Source organism: Phoxinus phoxinus (assembly GCF_949152265.1).
Source record: "Phoxinus phoxinus genome assembly, chromosome: 15".
NCBI lineage: Eukaryota > Metazoa > Chordata > Actinopteri > Cypriniformes > Leuciscidae > Phoxinus > Phoxinus phoxinus.
Window position 1 is genome coordinate 26,798,320 of NC_136890.1, and position 18,496 is coordinate 26,816,815.

Genomic DNA, 18,496 nt, shown 5'->3' on the forward strand with positions numbered 1-18,496 from the left:
TGTTAAAGTAGAGATGAGAAGGAAATGTAGTTTTCATTCACAGCAGTTCCCTCGCCAATGGTTTCTCAGATAGAGATTGTGTCTAGTCTCGGGCTAAATTACACTGTCAGTGGTGATTTTCTATTGAACAGTTTAAAAAAAAAGAAAGTCTGATACTAGATTTAGCGTTTTTTTCCTAGGAAACCAACCCTTTAATCTGTGAGGGAACCTGTAGCAACCTGCATTTTATTATCCATCTCCTCACAGTTGTTGAACAGTAAAATAAAGTTCCACTTTGAGATAGATGCTGTATTCTCTCTCATACGCTTGGTTGTGGTCTGTAGGTATATCAAATACTGTTTGCATAGAGTAAACAGCTGGTGTTTGTCTTTAGGATGTACTGTAGAAGGTCTAGTCTCTCCAGAGAAGAGATAAACACAAATATCCTCTTAAATTTGTCAACCGAATCATGGTAATATTACCAAATAATTCACAGCTTGAATGAAAGAGTCATTTTAATGTATGTTACTGCAGATTTTATGATAATAAAGAGACTGGATAATAATCTCACCCAGGAAGTGCACCAAGGCCACGTTTACATTGAAAGCAGGTTGAGTTCACATGTCATTAATAGCTGAAACATATGCAGTGTCTTTAGTTGTGCAGATTGTATTATCGTGGTTTAAATGCACACACGATTGCCTGGCCCCTGCATTCCATAATTGCTTATGCCGCTGTTCAGTGGCTGTCATTTTCATTCAGTGTAAATTGCAGTATGCTGAGCCCACAAAGAGAGTCTCAGCCAGCCCTGTTTTTCAGCGCCGGGATGCAAAACAAATGATGTTTTCATCAGGAGACTAGCGGGGAATTTGATCAGCGGCGCTAGCTGCAGCTCCAGGCGGCTCATCGGCCAGATGTAACACGGTTAAGTTGTACCTGAAGGACCCTGATTAACAGCCTATAACACTTCCAGGCCCCAAATTAAAACCCAGATATCAGTAAACATGTACTCGAATATTCTGAAATACCAGAACAATCCTGGGCGGTCCATGACTTAGAGAGTCATAGAAAACTGTGTTCTGTGAATGTTCCCGTCTGTTGTTTACATTTCTTGTTGTGATGTGAGATAGCAGGTATCAGGTAGGCTATATATTTCATCCTCCTTATCAATTTTGGGCTGTGCTTTTTGCAGTTGACTTTCAACTAAATCTAATTTCATGTGATTTTAGGAACAATGGATTTAGGTAATCTGGAGAATCTGCAGAAGGTTTGCATTTAAATATCAATGAGTTATTAATTTATCCCTCACAGTCAGACTGAGTAATTGAGAGAACATCCCCTGATTTAATAAAAGATTAACATTACATTAATTAAACCACTAAATGACATCAATTATGCTGCAGGTTTTTTTTACAGACTACTGAGTAGTTTGCGTAAGGCATCACTCCAGTTAACAGATGAATTTTAATGTACACCCTTAACGAGAAAACACCCATGTATGATATGGAACGGAATGTAAATATCAGTAATTGAAATCCTGTGGCTTAACTCAGCCTGATTAGTTATCCCATGTTAACATGTGGTAGGCTTTCCATGTTGTCAAACCGTTAGTCCCTAGAGATCGCCAGCATTTGAAACCATTGAATTGAACATTGAATAAACATTTAGAGTTTGGGAGAGGAGTGCAGGAAAGAGAGAGAGAGAGCGAGAGAAAAAATGGATGTGCACATGAAAGACGCAGGGAAAGTTTTCTAATGTAATGAGGCATCAGGACGAGGCTTTTGCAGAATTAATCAGCGAGCAGAGAAGGTGCCATTAAAACACACAGAGAGGAGACTGAATGCTTCTCTTGTGACAAATGTGTAATTAAGAATGATTTCATACTCTCTGTATTCACACATTCATCGAGAGGAAGACAAAGAACGTTCATCTGCTCCGCAGTTTGATGAGAGCCAGTTTTTAATTACACCCCCATTACAATGACACCATTTTGCCATTTTTGGGTGAAGTTTTAGAACCAAGCTTCTTTTTACAATGTTTTAAAAAGACTGGCTTTTTTAGCAGTAGGGATCTTTTCTGTTGGCCCACCGTATATATATATATATATATATATATATATATATATATATATATGCAATCAGTGTTTAATTTTTAAGTTGACACTTGGAGAGGGGGTTAGCATTAAATTAGACAAAATGGGTGAATCACAAATGAAAAAAAATGGCAAAGAAATGAGATCTGGCACTGTTTGGCCTCTATTTCAGGTCTGGTTATTGTAATAACAGGCTACCTGAAAACCCATATCAAGCTGTGCTCATTCATAAGAATATGAGTTACCTTTTGTTTTGTTTTTTTGTTTATTTATATGTTCATTTTCAAGAGACTGTTATTACATTGAATGCATACAGGCGAATGTAGGAAATCACTTCAGATGCAGGCTGATAGTGTCCTCACATAATAAAAGAGAATAGAGTTCATGTAACAGAATTTGAAATGAAATTGCAAGACAGTCAGCTAGCAATACTATTTGTACAGATGAGGGAAACAAGTTAGATTTCTGTCTCTAGGATGTAATGCAGAGATTTAGGATATAATGGAAGTGGTCAAATCATCATAACTTAGTGCTATTAATTCAAACGGTGCCACAGACAGCACCCCTAAGTGAATTTCATGGCTTAGTAACTGCAGGTCACCTTGTTATAAGGAAATGGCTGTAATTTCGCTCACACACGATACACACACAGATTGTGAGAATGTGATGGAGCGTGCATGTGTAGGCGTATGTTTATTTGTGTGTGTGTGCGAATATGGCTGTTATAGGTGATATAAACTATATTAACCTGTGCCTGTGTGTTTAAGACTCAGAAATATAGGGTGTATGTGAGGGCAGCTTCTTTCTTTACTCTTCAAATGGCTTTTTTTAATGTTAAGGACCTTATACTGGACCAAAGCTCTAAATCATGTTCATAAAAGCAGCTTAAAAGCATGGATGTATGATCATTCGCTAACCTCTACTTTTTCATGATAAGCAGAAGAATAAATTGAATTGACACACATTAAATTCTGTTGGACGTTTTAACAGTTTTTAAGAGATAAAGCGATGATATCAGTTAAATGGGTTCTAATTTCACCAACATGGCTGCTACTGTAGAATATGGTAGGAAAAAAATATTGTTCGTTTTTATTGTCATCATAACGAACGAACATCATAACGAACGAATAAAGAAAAAATTACTTAATTACTAAATAACTTCTTATAATCATATTTTTATGCCATCTACCTTCTGCCTTCTTTGATGTTTGCACACCCAATCCAACTTGGCAACATCAAGTATCATGGAGTTCACTGGTAAATATGACTTTGCTTCGTCATTCATTTGCACATAATTTGAAATTAAAGTATTTCCTACTTCATTTGTAGGCCACATTACTGTAGCATGGATCTAACATTGTCTAGTATTGACTTAGACAAAACAAAATATCAGGGCATTAGGATGTGAGAAACATCAGGGGACTCTGGAGGTGGAGCCTGAAACCTCTTTGTGTCCATTGGCCAGTCAGGATGAATATGTTTACTCTTTCTGATTACTTATATGATGGGATACTTTCTTCCAGTCATAGTTTTGAAATCCAAACGCAGCATGTAATCTCTCTTCAGAAGGATCATCTCTCCGTCTCTCCCCATTTTCTCTCTCACTCTCTCTCTGTCCTCATGAATACCATCGCTCAGGCAGCGAGCTGTTGCAGGCACTTTGTTGCTGACCATGGTGCTGAAAGTCCTGCTGCCTTCTATTGCCTGATTGTTCATTTCATGGTTCATATAGCCCACTCGCCATTTGTCAGCAGGCCGTTAGTGCACCTGCTTTTTCTCTTTAACCCATTCCTTTACAAACCATAACAAATCAAACGCACATTTGTTTCAGCTCATGGCTGACAGCTCACTGCCAGCATTACTGTTTCAATTAGAGCGGCGTGTGCGAGTGTGCGTTTCACGAGTGAGACTTGAGTGCAGTGGGAATAGGTTTTAGTTTGTGTTTGATCTCCTATAATGGGACGGCTTGTTTGGCGAAGGGGGAATTCTGTTCAAACACGACTGGAAGACTCGTATATATGTGGCGGCGTATATATGAACTGGTCACAGCAGTAACTGTTATGTAAGAACCGAGAGGATCTGTGGGGTCATGTTTAGAGTTTGAGAACTTTCGATTGAGGTGGAATTATCTCATTAGGGCTCTCCCAGCACACACACACACACACACACACACACTAACATTCCCTTTCTTTCTCATGCCAGTGTCCTTCATATGGAGTGTTGCCTTTGTCAGCTCCAAATTGTCCTTCATGCTGCGCTGAATTTGTGAGCAGTGTGCCAAACGCTAAGTAAATGTGTTTTTCAATCTACCCCCTCCTCCTTTTCATCTCATTCCTTCTCGTCCAGCTATTCCCCCATTTAAGGATCCTATACCTGTCTGTGTCTATGTAATATCGTCTCTCTCTCCTGTCATCATCTCTTTTACACTTTGTTGTTTTTGGCTGGCCTGGATAGATTCCATTCATATCATACACACATACAAACACAAACTGTTTGTCCAATCACATTTGTTTAAGCATGACCTGCACTGAGAAAATTATGTTTTTGTTCCTTGCAGCAGGAAGAGAGAGAGAGAGAACACAGTGAGGTGATGTGAGTTTAGCATCCTCTGTATATTTAAATAGAAATACCGTGGCGTAATCATGTTTTTTGGATATGTACCATAGTGATACTATGGTAATCTCTCACACAATAATACAATAATATAACAACATAATATGTTGGGTTTAGCGAAGACTGACACAGCCATTTATCTATTTTTAAGTGAAATAAGCAACTTAATGAAAAATACCGTGTGCCAAATATCCAGAAATCAAATCAAAACATTCAAAAAACTTCAGATGAGTGGACTCAAAATGTAAACTAATTTAAAATACAAACATCACACTCAAGTCAAAAAATCCCCCAAAAGTTGCACGTTTTCACTCTGTTTAAGCCTCTTTTTTCCTTTTATAAATACTATTTAATAACATGAGTATTTGGCCCTATAAAGTATTTGGACATGCTTAAAATTGTTTGAATTTTGTTGCATTTGATACAAAATATAAAAACAAGTGGCACATGCAAACAAATGATAATACAGAATTTTACAGAACTAACTTTAGACTTTTTTTCTTTGTTTTTAGCAATATGTTTAGTGTAATATGTTGATTGTACCTTTGTACTTTGTACTTAATTGTGGTAACTAATTGCTTTTTGGAGCCAATGTATGTCAATGTACCATAATATTACCATAACTGTGGTACTTGTAAAAAAAAACGTATAAGCTTTTATTGTTTTGTGAAGGTGCTGCAATAATTAATAGTTATGACACAGGCGTTTCCCTCCCGGCACATTTGAACCACAGCTTATGACAAAAAAGGACGGAGAGAAAATAATATTTGAAAAGACACTGCTCTGGAGAACATTTGTTATAAGCCATTAGATAGAATGCGGCATTTAATTTGTTGACTGCCCCCAGTTGCTTTCACATCGAAATGAAGATTGAGAAACACTTTGTTGCAAACGAAGAACACACACACAAATATGCACTATATCGTGCACAACGAGCACTGTTAAAAGGGAACTTCATTAGGTATGAAAAACAGTTTCTCTTTTGGTTTTCCTCCATTGCTTTTGGAGGCCGTTGGAATGGAAAATCCCTGATGACCAGGTAAGGAGTCTTCTCCCCGAAAAGTGCCATTATCCAGATGGTGCCATTAACAATTAGGCTGCAACATTTTCTCTTTTATAATTGACTCCATAGGCTATTAGGCAGGTTGGCATCAGGTTCGGTCTGCCTGAAACTTGTCCAGATGTTGTGGCGCAGACAGGGGTGACTGGATAGGAGATTTTAAAAGAGGGAGAGAGAGAGCGCAGGAGAGCTCATAGCTGGGGTGTTGTACAGATGGACAGTGGCGGTGGGTGGTGGTGGGAAGTCAGACTCGATTAGATCAATGTCTCTATCACTCCATCTGCACCACGCACGCTCCTCTTCCTTACCGGAACAGATGAGAAAGTACTCATTCGTTCAGTATGCAGATGCTTAAGGTCGACCCTTTGACTTATAAAACTTGAAAGGTAGAATTACACTTAGCTTTATATATATATATAGATATGTACAGTATATATATATATATATATATATGCGCGTGTGTATATATTTTATTTATTTATTCTTATTTATTAATTAATTTATATCAGTGTTTTTAAATAATTTTACACTGTTTACAATTTGTTACACCCCCTATTTGGCTTATAGTTGTCTTTGCGTATTAAGTTGGCATAGGAGAAAGTATTACCCAAAAGTGAAAATTCTGAAATTTGTTTATGAATCAGACAATACTGATCACACTGATGGAGACCAATAACCTCTTAGTTTGTAAATCTTTTTACATGCAGGCAGTGAAGACAATGCAATAGAAAGACATGTTGTCAATGTATTGCCTTTGTTTCACATTCTCATCAAATGCAGGCTCACAACTTGGGTTTAAAAAACATTTCTTTTTGGCTTTGCTTTTGGTGCAGGAAGCATTTTTCTACTTTTTTTCCCTGAGTGACCCAGCATTGCGTACTTGCAGTGTAGACGACTTTGTTGATCATTATGGGAGCTATCTAGTTTTGTTGCTCGCTTACGGTGTACACAGGGTGTAATAGGCTGCGATCAAATAGAAACGTGAGTGGTAATACGAAGTCTTGCTCTTTCCATCTGTATTCCATTTGTATGCTTGGGATTTCCTGCAAAACAAGTTTCTTGTTTTTTATTCCGTTTTATATGCGATTCTCATAACATTCCGACAATTGTTCTCTCAGAGGCAACAAAGTTTCATTTGAAGGGCATTAAATCTTATCCAATACTTCACCTTGTAAACAACACCAGAATCTTTTGTGGCTGTCATTTTGAGTCTCTCTGCCTTCCCAGAAGCTGGGGATTTTGCTAAAAGGTTCAGCTTTCTCCTATCTTATGTGTCCCGCAGATCAGAATCAGCAGTGTCTTTATAGCCCAAAAAGAACAAAAATGATATTGATTATTCAATAGGCCGGCCAGCCAGAGCCAGTCTGCTGCATCCATAGACTATTAGTAAACAAATCAATGGGCCACGCTAAGTCTTCGCTCTGGCTATGCCGAGCATTCTTCACTCTCATAGAAGAAAAACTTCTCACAGCAGATTCTCAGAGCAAAAACTGCCTCAACAGAATTATATTAGCACAATATGAGCAAGCTGTGAAACATATGTTGAAACGAAAGGGCTAATATTTTAGATATCAGTATCTCCTCATGAAAGTATAAGTACAAGTACTCATTCATTAATAATACATTTAAAAAGAGTGCATCAAACAATTCCATTTCACAGTCTGCAGTTTAGATGACAAAAGTCAGGTGATGGTTTGACTGATCCATTTATACTCCCTTGTAGTGAAGGCACCTCCACGAGACTGTGATAGTGCTCGTGCCGTCCATCCTCCGAGTCTGTGCGGCGATGAAGGCTCTGGCCTGAGGATGTAGCAGACAGGCCTTTTAATCTGGGACAGAGGAGCACTCGAGGTGATTGATGATTTGGGTGAAGCGTTGGCTGGAGTTCTACCTGAGATGGATCAGTGACTCCAGGCACAGGGCTCAATCCATTTCCATCTCCTCATCGTCGCCACTCTTACTGTCCGTCACTTAATCAGGTCAGAATTATGCGGCAGTCGAGGTGGAGCCATGGAGGATGGTAGCCCCATTTATTACACTTCTCTGTGCAATAAGCATATGGTATGTTTTATGCACTTGTGGGGGATGTTTTTCATTAGACCAGCTGTGGTGAGCATGACTGAGCTGTCATTCACCCATGACCTTGACTTTAAAAGTTAAAATTACTGCACAGGGCACTGTGGACCTCGAATGTGTCTTAAGAGCATTACACTATCAAATGCCCTTTTGGACGTCTGTCTGTCTGTATGTATATTTTCCTTTTACCCAGTATTTACTCGCAAGAGTTCTCTAGATGGGTCTGGATTAGGTTTTTCCTCCAGGTTTACGGATGCGTAGGTGTTCCTGCTAGAGTAACTCCGGGTCTGTCATTATGCTATCAGTGGATGAGCTGGAATGAAACGGCACTGTGTTCGCTCTAATCAACAGGCTAATCAGTCCGGGACTCAAGTGTGCTATTGTCACTCAGAAATTGGCCAAAGTCAAGAGGGATTTTCCTGTTGAAGCTTTTCTCTATTCATGAGGCATCCAATCGAAATAATAATAAAAAAAACTCTTTTAATCTGTGTGCATTATTTGACAGCCCGTTTGGAAGTACTCTGATTTTTTACTAATTTCTCCATCATTCGTTAAAAACTCTCCAGTTTAAACAAGGCTTCTTGCCACTACAGGGAATACGAGACATTTCATCAGCACTCCAGGCTCCGCCACAACAAACTCCCTGTGAAGAGGCCAGTCATTGCTGGAGGTCAAATTGGTAATTGACGAAGAATTGCAGTTGTCTTTCTTTCCTGTAGTGTTCCTAGTCTTGCTCCAGATTTCAAACATTTATGAATAGACCACAGGATTGTGTTGAGTATAGAGCGGAATTAGAGCATGTAGCAGCATGGGCTCCCTGAGCTGGGTAACCTGATAGTTTTCCCACTTATAATTAACAGTGTTGTGGTGTGGTTCTGCCCCCACCATGCTGACAGCTGCATACGACTTTGCCTTCACACAAATTACCGTGAGATCAACACGTTGTCAGGTCTTCTATGCTCACCGTACTTTCCACTTAACAGAGTTCTCTCATTTAAAATTTTCATTTCTCACATAGCGTTTGCGTCGGATCTGGCTGTGAAGATTCAGAGTGTTGATTTTGAGACCCTAATCATATGCGCAATAGGGGACGAGGAACAGATTTGGGGCCAGCATATTACCTTTACACCTGATGGAATGGTTTGAAGGAGGTTGGTAAAATTCATTGGTGTCCATAGTGAGGCAGAAGCCATTCAATCAGGAAATGTTAGCAAAGCCATTTCCCATAATGTTTTTTTTCTTTCTTTCTTTTTTGGCTACAACAATTGTACTTAAACCCAGTGGCTTCAGTGTGCTGCCATTTCTCATTCCCTTTCCATTCGTCCACACAGTGCCCAGTGGAAATTCCTCTCTGCCCCCACAGTAAGTCTGTTTTGTTAGACATATTGCATCTTCCCTGCTAACCTGTTTTTCTCTGTGTAATTCTATACGTACTGGGTCATCCATAAGTCTGAGTCACTGAGCAATTAACTAATCATTTGAACTATTTTCTACAAAAGGTCAGATTTTCTTCAATTAAAGCACATTATGCTCATTGAGTAATTCTCAAATCATGGTGGAGAATATGGATATCAGGTTTTACACAAACTTGTGGAGTTTGCTGGCTTAAAGTATCATGATAATATAATTTAAAATGAAAAATATTTTTTTAATTAGTAAAAAATGCAAAGAATTTTCACTTGTTATCTCAGACTTTTTTTAATCCGATGTCATTTGTCAGTGCTGCTCTGATAGTATTTCTCATTTAAATATTATATAATTTAATCTGATTATTGTTGTATTAATTATGACTTTTTTACACATACAAATTGTAATTAATTGAAATGATGTATTAATTTACATGCATTAATGAATTACCGGTAGACAGATTTAGTGGTGTGATCAAGAAGCACTCATACCGGTATATTTGAATTTTGCATGATTTACATGTTTTTAAAATCAGTGTTTTGTAAACATCCGTATGGTGAAAACTCCCTCTGTGTCTGCTGCCATACTTCATAAGTTCTCTCTTTTCTCATTTGACCTTCTAACTCCTCGTCCCTGCAGAAACTAGTTCTTTCTATCTTTATCTCCTCTTTGTCTCTTCCTCTCCCTCATGTTCTCATTCTCCTCTTCTCTAATCTTTCTCCCATTCCCCCGTCCGCGCTCAGAGACTGTGTGTGCGCGTGATTTATCAGTGATTTCTCTCTCTCTCTCTCCGACAGGTAGGGCTGCTGCTGGGATATATTTTAATTACAGATTTAGTCAGAAGTAATTAAGCTTTTATATCAGAAGGGACAGCTCAATACTCCCCTCTATTCTATACAACAATAGATCCGTACACACACACACACACACACACACACACACACACACACACACACACACACACACACACACACACACACACACACACACACACACACACACACACACACACACACACACACACACACACACACACACACACAAGTCAACAGATACAGTTCAGACACAAACCTGCAAGGCTGTTTTGGTTTCTTTGGACATTTACCTCAAGTCTGGCAAATGTTTTACCTCATTTAGTTTCTGCATCTCTCTGGAACAAAATGCTTTTTTTGATTCCAATGAACTTTACCATTTCAAGGACAGAGTATAGGGACAGGTGATATTTGATTTGACTGAAAACAGGTGGATTTTATGCATCAACACTTTCATACAGATTCTTTTTTTTGTTCATTAGAGAAGATACTTTATAAGAGAAGAAAATATTTGTAGAAAGAGTTTGGGAATGGAATCAAGAGGCAAATTTCTGTATTTCCTTTACGTGTGCACGTCATTTTTTAATTACATGTACGCTTTTTGTTTGTTTTTACCCCAATACATAAGGTTCTAGTAGTAGTACTAGTAATAATAATAATGATGCAAAACATGATTGTAAGATATAGTGGCGTGGCAGAACTGGTCCATCAGCTGACTTGAAACTTTCTTACACAGTTTGTGGGTCAGAGGACCATTCTCATCATTGAGCCCAGCATTGCATCTGTATGGACCCTCAGTTTCAACATTTCTTGTAGAGGTTGTCCAGTGCATGAGCTGCTTTTCATTTAGTTGGAAAGTTTAAGACAGCAGCAATAACATCTCGCCCCTCACTGAGTGATAGAGCTCTGCCAGTGGATGTGCTCTTGTTAAGCAGCGATTGTGAAGTCTATGTTCTTTTTATGTCGACTATGGCCCATCCGTATGCTCTGGAGTCCATAAGCTTGTTAAGAAAGACAGACACACAGAGGAGAAGGATGCAGGGAAAATGATGGCTGTGTGTCTGTGTGTATATGTGTGACACAGATGGAATGACTTCTCTGGGATTACAGTGTGGCTGGAGGAGCAGAGAGGTGGTAATTGCATTTTAATTACAGTGTTGATGGTTTTGTGCCGTGCCAGATGGAAGCTTCTTTACAGATACACACAAAATAAATCAGCCCTGTGCTGCAGCCCTCCCCTTTCACCTCAACAACGGTATTCTCTCTCTCTGTCATTCAGTCTTTCTCTCTATTTGTTTTACACTCAGCCTCTGTCTTTTTAACTCTGTGTCTCCAGATATACAGTAAATTTGTTAAATCTGTATATATTTTTCTCCCCACTCATTCTGTTTCCTCTTTCTCCCTTTCTTGCCTCTAGCGATTCTTTAAAATATCCCTCTCAAACTCAATTTGCCACAAGGTCAATGTTAAATCCTAAAGGCAACAAGTATTAGTGCATTAAGCAATGTATATGAGACTGTCCTCGCATTCATTCACAGATGAAAAACAAAGATAAAGATATTGTTTGGTGAAATTGTATTGTTTGGCAAAATGTCATGACTTTTATGGATGTATGGTGTTCATCTTGAGCCATTCCAAACTAATAAGCTGCCTGTTTTTTTGTTTTTTTTTCTATCACCATGATGATTTGGGTACTTTTAGATATGCACCACACATATCGCTTTGGCTAAAAACTCCAATTTGGCTTAATTTGAACACGTCCTATATTGCATCTGGTTAACCGTGTGCAGGTTGGTTTGTAGCTTCCATTACATATTATAATCTTGGGTTGTAACAGTATACCGGTATGACGATATATCACGTAATGAACACATACGATTATCACATTGTGCACATATGCTTATCTACAGTATTGGAAAAAAAAGATAAGAAAAATCAGATGGAAAATCTCACCTGCGCATAAGTAACTACGCATGTTTCCTCTAATCTCTATCCCAAAAGTTATTCAGTCAAGAGCAATGAGTCATTTTATCTGTCTTTTGTTCTTTGATTTACATTAATGACAGACAGCGGCAGCTTTATTAGGCTACTGTCACTTTAAGTTCTGAAGATGTCTGATCTCCTCTTTACGGTCATTTGAGACTTCAACTCATTTAAGACTTACCAGGCTTACCAGGGTACTCGACAAAGCGGGTATTTTGCGTGCATGAGTCATGTGTGTGTCTGTCACACAGACCGGAGAATCACAGACAGCACGTCAGTACAGATTTAAGTTAATTTTTTTCATCTTATCGTGCTTGAATGGTTTAACAGCATGAATGATAGTGTGATCATGTGCTAGTGCAGCCAAAGGATGACGGAAAAAATGTGGATGCTGCGTTAATTGCGTTAACATTTTTTAATGCGTTAAACTGGAAATATGTAAAAATAATAATAATAATCACATGCGTTATTTTGATTAAAATCATAAAAAGAAAAAAATATTTCCTGAATAGAATTACCACTAGTATTTTTTTACATTTTAAAAATAAATTAATTATTAATAATAAAATAAGTTGTTAATCTAACCCATAATAAATTATTACATTTGATTGCTTTGACATGTTTTTGAATATTGACATTTAAATAAACAAAACAAACAAATGGTTAAATTAAAGCAGCATAAAACATTTGTTCAAACACACAAAAAAATGTTTTCATTACCAGTCATTTAACAGTCATTTTAACTGATAATAATAATTATTGCTTGTTTTATACCATACACCATGAATTTGTGATGTTTTCTTATCATACCGTGAAAATCTCATACCGTTACAACCCTATTACAACCACTGCCACCAACACTGCTTAACTTACTTGGTCTTTTAACTTTGGATGTTTTCATACTATACATAATAAAACATTTAACAAGGGATTTGACTGCAAGAAAACAGTAATATTATGAAGTAACTTTTTTTCTATTTTAATACATTTTCAAATTAAATTTATTACTGTAATGGCAAAAAAGTCTTACTGAAAAAAAAAAAAACAGTACACATAAACATTTTCTATTGGTATTTAACTATTCATATTTGGTTATGTTTCACATTGGTGTTGTGTTCACAAGTTTGCTCTGTTTATATGTCATGTAAACTGCAACAATATTGAGACTGAATATTTTTCCAAACAGTCTGTTTAATATTGTCTATTTGTCTCTATTTAATGTCTTAGGGAAAAAAACTAAACAAAGAATACCACATTTCAATTCATTAAATTGGGAGAGTTGAGTTAGATACTGAATTTCCTTTTGCAAGGAAATGTATCATGCAGATCTAATTAAATTTGTCTTCAGCCGAAGTCCCGTTCGTAACGTTTTCTTGCGGCGTTTTTGTTTTGGCAGCCAGTGACGCACTGTTTTGGCAAGCTTTTGTTCCTTGCCTCCTTTATGCTTTATAATCTTCTGTCTACATTGCATTAGTCTCTGAAAAATCCCCATTGATGTGAAAATTTCATTAAAGTTTGACTGGAGCTAAACTAGCAATTTCTCAGAGTTCTCATGTGAGTCTGGGTTCAAAGTTAAAAGAGAGGACAGTTGACTTTTTCTGACGGTTCAGGCCAGATCTCTTCTCCTCAAGTCGTGACTCGTGACAGGACTGGCCTTGGGGGCCGGGATTCAGACCCGAGCTCAGGATTTCAGAGGCCGGATCACCTGTGGCTTGTCTCTGCTCTTTACTAACTGTCTGTTGGAGATAAGCTGGGTGTGATAAGATGTGTGCAGTGAAGGCTCAGAGCCATAGCTGCGAGGGAAATGTGGCTATGTATCACAGGAAGCAACGGCTGCTGGTGAGCTGATAGTAACTTAATAGCTTTATGATACAGGGAGGGAAAATGCTCGCTGTCTTACCTATTTCAGCCTAATGTCTGTACATACACCCCGACACATACGCACCGAGAAGGAGGGGAAGGGAGGGGAGGGGAGAGGAGGGGGAGGGAGGGGTGGGGAGAGGAGGGGGAGGGAGGGGTGGGGGGCAGTAAGTCTGCATGTTATCCGCTAACACTTTTTTTCATCTGGTGAAAGAAAAGGTCAGTTTAATCTCAACACAGGCTTATCAGACTCTCTTTGCAGTTAACAGAGATTTTTTTTTTAAATCGCCTAAATAATTCTCACCTCCCAATTAATATTTCCAAAACACATTCCTACGCTGGTGAAGATATGTTCAGCCGTGTGTGGCGATAGGTTTCCTGGGCTTAATGGCATTTGCGTGCAGGTCATTTTAATAAATTCATCAATTACAACAGAGTTCAATTTAGTCTAGCCGCGAGCCACAACAGTGCACGGCTGTATTTTCAAGAACGTTACAGTTGCTACTTTTTTTCTCTCTCTCCCTGCCTGCAAAAGCCAGCAGAGTAATTTGCTGAAAAATTACCTTTGTTACCTTGTAATATATAGTCTGTGTAATTTTAGTTTTCTGATTGTGGAGTGACAACCGCATTCTACAACCGAATTAACTCCCGCAGAAATGCAGCTAGTGACAAATGCGTGCAAAAAAATCACAGGGAATGAGGTATGTCTTGACTCATTAGTGTTGCCAGATCTTCCTCAAAACTGAAAAATTATCCTATAATAAACTAAAATCCAAACGCTTAATAAGCAGCATTTATAATAAGAGAACATGGCAACACTGCAAGAGTGCGATCTGCAGCCTTCCAAACATAAACAAAACACAATGTCTCTGTCTATAGTGGTTAAGTTAAAATCGTCAAAAACAACTCTTTGGTCGCTGTAATATTACTTTGGTCAAAAATAGCTGATACCAAAAGTGTAAGACACCAGACCGCTTCTGTGGTTACCATGGTGTCAATCATCGCAATTTCGAGAGTGACTTCTGTTCCTTACACACACACAGCGATAATTTAGGGAATTCACTCCCGTATTTAAATGCGGTGGCCTTTTACACAGCTTTAGTCATAGTCCTTTAAATATCCTTTAAATTTAGTCAATATTTCATCATGTTATATACATTACTTTTAGCCACTTCTGCTGTGACTGAAATTGCAGCAAATGTTATTTGAAGAGTTTTTTTTTTTTTACTTCCCCCCCCATTTTTATTAAAATAGTTTTTACTGAAATGGAGATGGGCCTTTGTGTATATATATATTAAATTATTGACTTTCTAAATTCTCAGCTGCTTCTGTAAGTCAACATGGTGTGTTTTCTTTGAGAACTAGTCTTGTTAATATTTGGATGTTTTTCAATGTTGTAAAAATAAGTAATTTTCTTCATTTAGATTCATTTACTTCTGTGGTGTGTTAGAGTAATTGATTGAACTGATTTTGATTGAATGAGGTCCCATGACTAAAAAGGCCAATTAGTGTTTCGGAATGAAATCTGTTAGTTAATGGAATTGTTACAGTTTTATTTTATTCTCAACCGTGTTGTCTGTTTGCATATTCATATGAGGCCTTTGTGTTAAACAGGTCATTGTTTGTGTAATAGGTTGCCAAGTTGGGTGTGTGTTTAGCTGGATTATGGGCGATTTCTCTGGCAACACAAAGCTCGGCATAATCTCCTTATCAGATGAATTCCCAATAATCCTGTTATGACAGCTAACACTCTGTTGATCACAGAGCCGCCTCACTGGCTAAAAAACCCTTTGATTCCTTCCACTGACTCGGTTAAAGATGGGACATTGAACATCTGTTAATGCTAACTAGATTTTTACATTTCCTGAGGCAAATGTGAGTGATGCATAGCCATGCTAAAGTCACTGTCAGGGTATTGCTGTGCAGTTGCTAAGGTGTTAAAGGTGGTTGCTAGGCTGCTCTGTGTGGTAACTAGTCTCTTAAGACTTATTCAGGAAGGGAGGGAAAATTATTAAGAAAAGCAATTGCGCATCTCCACAACAAGTTGCGTTATTGAAGGTGCCATTCGTGTCCATAGCTCAAACAATGCAGGACGAGTTATTTGCAAAGTTTAATACTTCGGGTAAGGGGGTTGTTCATGTCAGCAATAGAAATAGTGATGCTAGCCTTAGCAAGCATTGCTAAAAATGTCGTAAATGATGAGTTTAAGGCATGCGAGGGAACCTTGAGTTCAATGATGTACTCAATCCAGTGTAGTCATCTCTCATGAGTACACTGTTTGTCTTAAGATGCTGATTTAATAGCCAGCCCAGAAGCTATAAAATGCTTATAATTATTGTAAAGTTCTGCTGTGATCGTTTCTCTGGAAACCAGAACACTCGCCTTCTAACCTGCACCACCTCCAGATGTATTTCTGCTGCACATCTTCCTCTACACTGGATGGTTCTGAAGTAAAGAACCAGGGCTTGAATAGTCTCACACAGGAAGTGTTATGCTGACACGTCCCTGAAGGGATTGTTCATTTAGGACTGAGATGGCTGAAAGTTACATGTTCTTACATATGGATTTTACAGTGAAAGTTTCTTCATGGTGAGCTCTTTCTGTCTCGGTTACTTTCTCTTTGTCTCTGATCTGCCAGCATTTGTTCATAATGAGATTCCTACAGGACGGGAATTCCACGGAGAGACAGACGTCTGACTGTACATGCTGTTGGCTTTCTCTGCAGCCCACATCCTCTGAGACGTGAGAATGAAGAAGAAAGAGAGGACAAGAAACACACACATCAAGTATTGCTAAAGCACAGGCTACTGCCTATTGCCTCTTTCAGTCATCCTTTACAACTGTGGTGCAATATAATTTACCTTTAGTTTCAGTGGAATCTGTTCTTTTTGAACTGGATGTGAACCAAAGACCTTATAGATGCCAGCTGAATGACATTAATAATTGTTTGTTTATGTTCTCCTAAAATACAATGCAATACCCTTGTGACCTCTGCTAGTAATTCCTGCACACATTGTCGTCTTTGAGTCACGTGGGTCATCGTCCCTGCAGTCAAAGATATCGAAGTAAATCGATGCATTTAGATGCAATTGTGTGTGCTTTGGAGTGAATATGATTTACTTTATGACATTTATGACATTTGAATACACAATGTTGTGGTTCTTCCAGTTATACATGGGAACATGAGGAATAATTGTCAGGTCTGGGTTGGTTGTGTGTGTGTGTGTGTGTGTGTGCTTCACAGGCCCAGTTGGGGTTCTTTACATGAAAAAGCTCCCCCTTTCCCTTACTCTCTCGCTCATTTTCTGACGAGCAGGCGCGTGCCACCCAGAACGAACATGTTTAATTTCCTGTCAGCACTGGGTGTCTTCATTTTTTTTTTTTCTGTTAAAGCACAATGTGCATGCAGAACCTTGTCAGCCATTTTCATCTGCGATTTCCCCAAGGCCTGTTCCTCTTTTCTGTCTCCTCCCTCAATCATATGGATTCATTAGCTTGGGGTTTAGAGTTTAAAACCCTCCTCCTCGTCCTTCTTCTTCTTTTTCTTCATCTTCATCTTATTCTCCTTTCTTTCTCCTTCTCCTCTCTTTCCTCTTTTTTGAAAGAGAACCTCCTGAGGTTTTTGCGACTGGCTGAGATATTGAATCCGACAGAGTTTAATCTGCACTATGGAGGAGCATTGCCTGTAGGCTTATGATACCAGTTAACAAGTGTGATTCTCTGTGTACACACACATAACAATTTACAGTGGCCTCAAAATTATTTGGATATTTTTGCAATACGTAAATGTACATTTATATGCACTGTTTGGGGCTACTATGCACAAATATTTTATTTCTTATTCCCTTATAGATATAACAAAATATCTAAAGGCTTAAAGCAGTTGTGATGTAACTTTTTTGGTCACCACATAATTCCCAGACTTACATTTGGTGTTATATTGCTTTATTATATAGTTATAATACTTTATTATTATTCTAAAATGTAGAAAATAGTAATATAAAGAATGTGTAGGTGTATCCAGGTGTGACTCGTAGTGTATCATAAAACCTCTTGGAGCTAAACGCATTACTTTCCTTCTGCATCAGTGGGTTATGATGTCTTACATTATGAATATATGTTACTCTATACGGAGACAGTGAGTGATCAACATATTTTTGAGATGTTCTTTGGAATGCACTTGATCATTTTTATTATGCCACATTGTTGTGTGTGTGTGTGTAGATGTAGGTGAATCAGAGAGGTTTGTATGTGAGCGAGAGTGTTAAGTGTATGTGTGTGTGTCTGTCGCCTGGGGAGATGGCAGTGTTTCGTGTGCATATTGAGGCGCGCTGCTCCCATATGATGATTTATTACTTCTTTTAGAGATCCTGCCTGGCATTTAGTGGAGTCATATTGAAACCCACACACCACCAAAACAAGCTCTGACACTTAGATCTGCTATGCCACATGCAGAGATTGTGTGTGTCTGAGAGAGAGATTGTTAATTATAGTAGTTCTGGGCCTGGTGGAGCCCATCTTTACTCCAAGTACTGTCCTCTCATCTGTAGAGGTATCATTTGTATAAAGTCATAAAGTAGTACATGTGGATTTCTGTTATAGATATCTTTTTCC

The 18,496-nt window shown here is 38.3% G+C and overlaps 1 protein-coding gene across 7 annotated transcripts in view; it reads left to right on the forward strand.

Annotated features, from left to right (window-relative positions):
- The window catches only part of LOC307012279 (cytosolic carboxypeptidase 6-like), a 307,878-nt gene that overhangs the window by 35,235 nt on the left and 254,147 nt on the right, over positions 1-18,496 (forward strand). Inside the window, exon 4 of one of the 7 annotated variants that reach the window (XM_079638759.1) lies at positions 9,102-9,182. The exons of 5 other annotated variants lie outside the window; for them this stretch is intronic. In XM_079638759.1, the coding sequence (XP_079494885.1) occupies positions 9,102-9,182 (81 nt within the window). Of the gene's footprint in view, positions 1-7,467; positions 7,596-9,101; positions 9,183-18,496 lie in introns of all 7 variants that reach the window. One more of the 7 variants, XM_079638764.1, reaches the window with a different exon arrangement.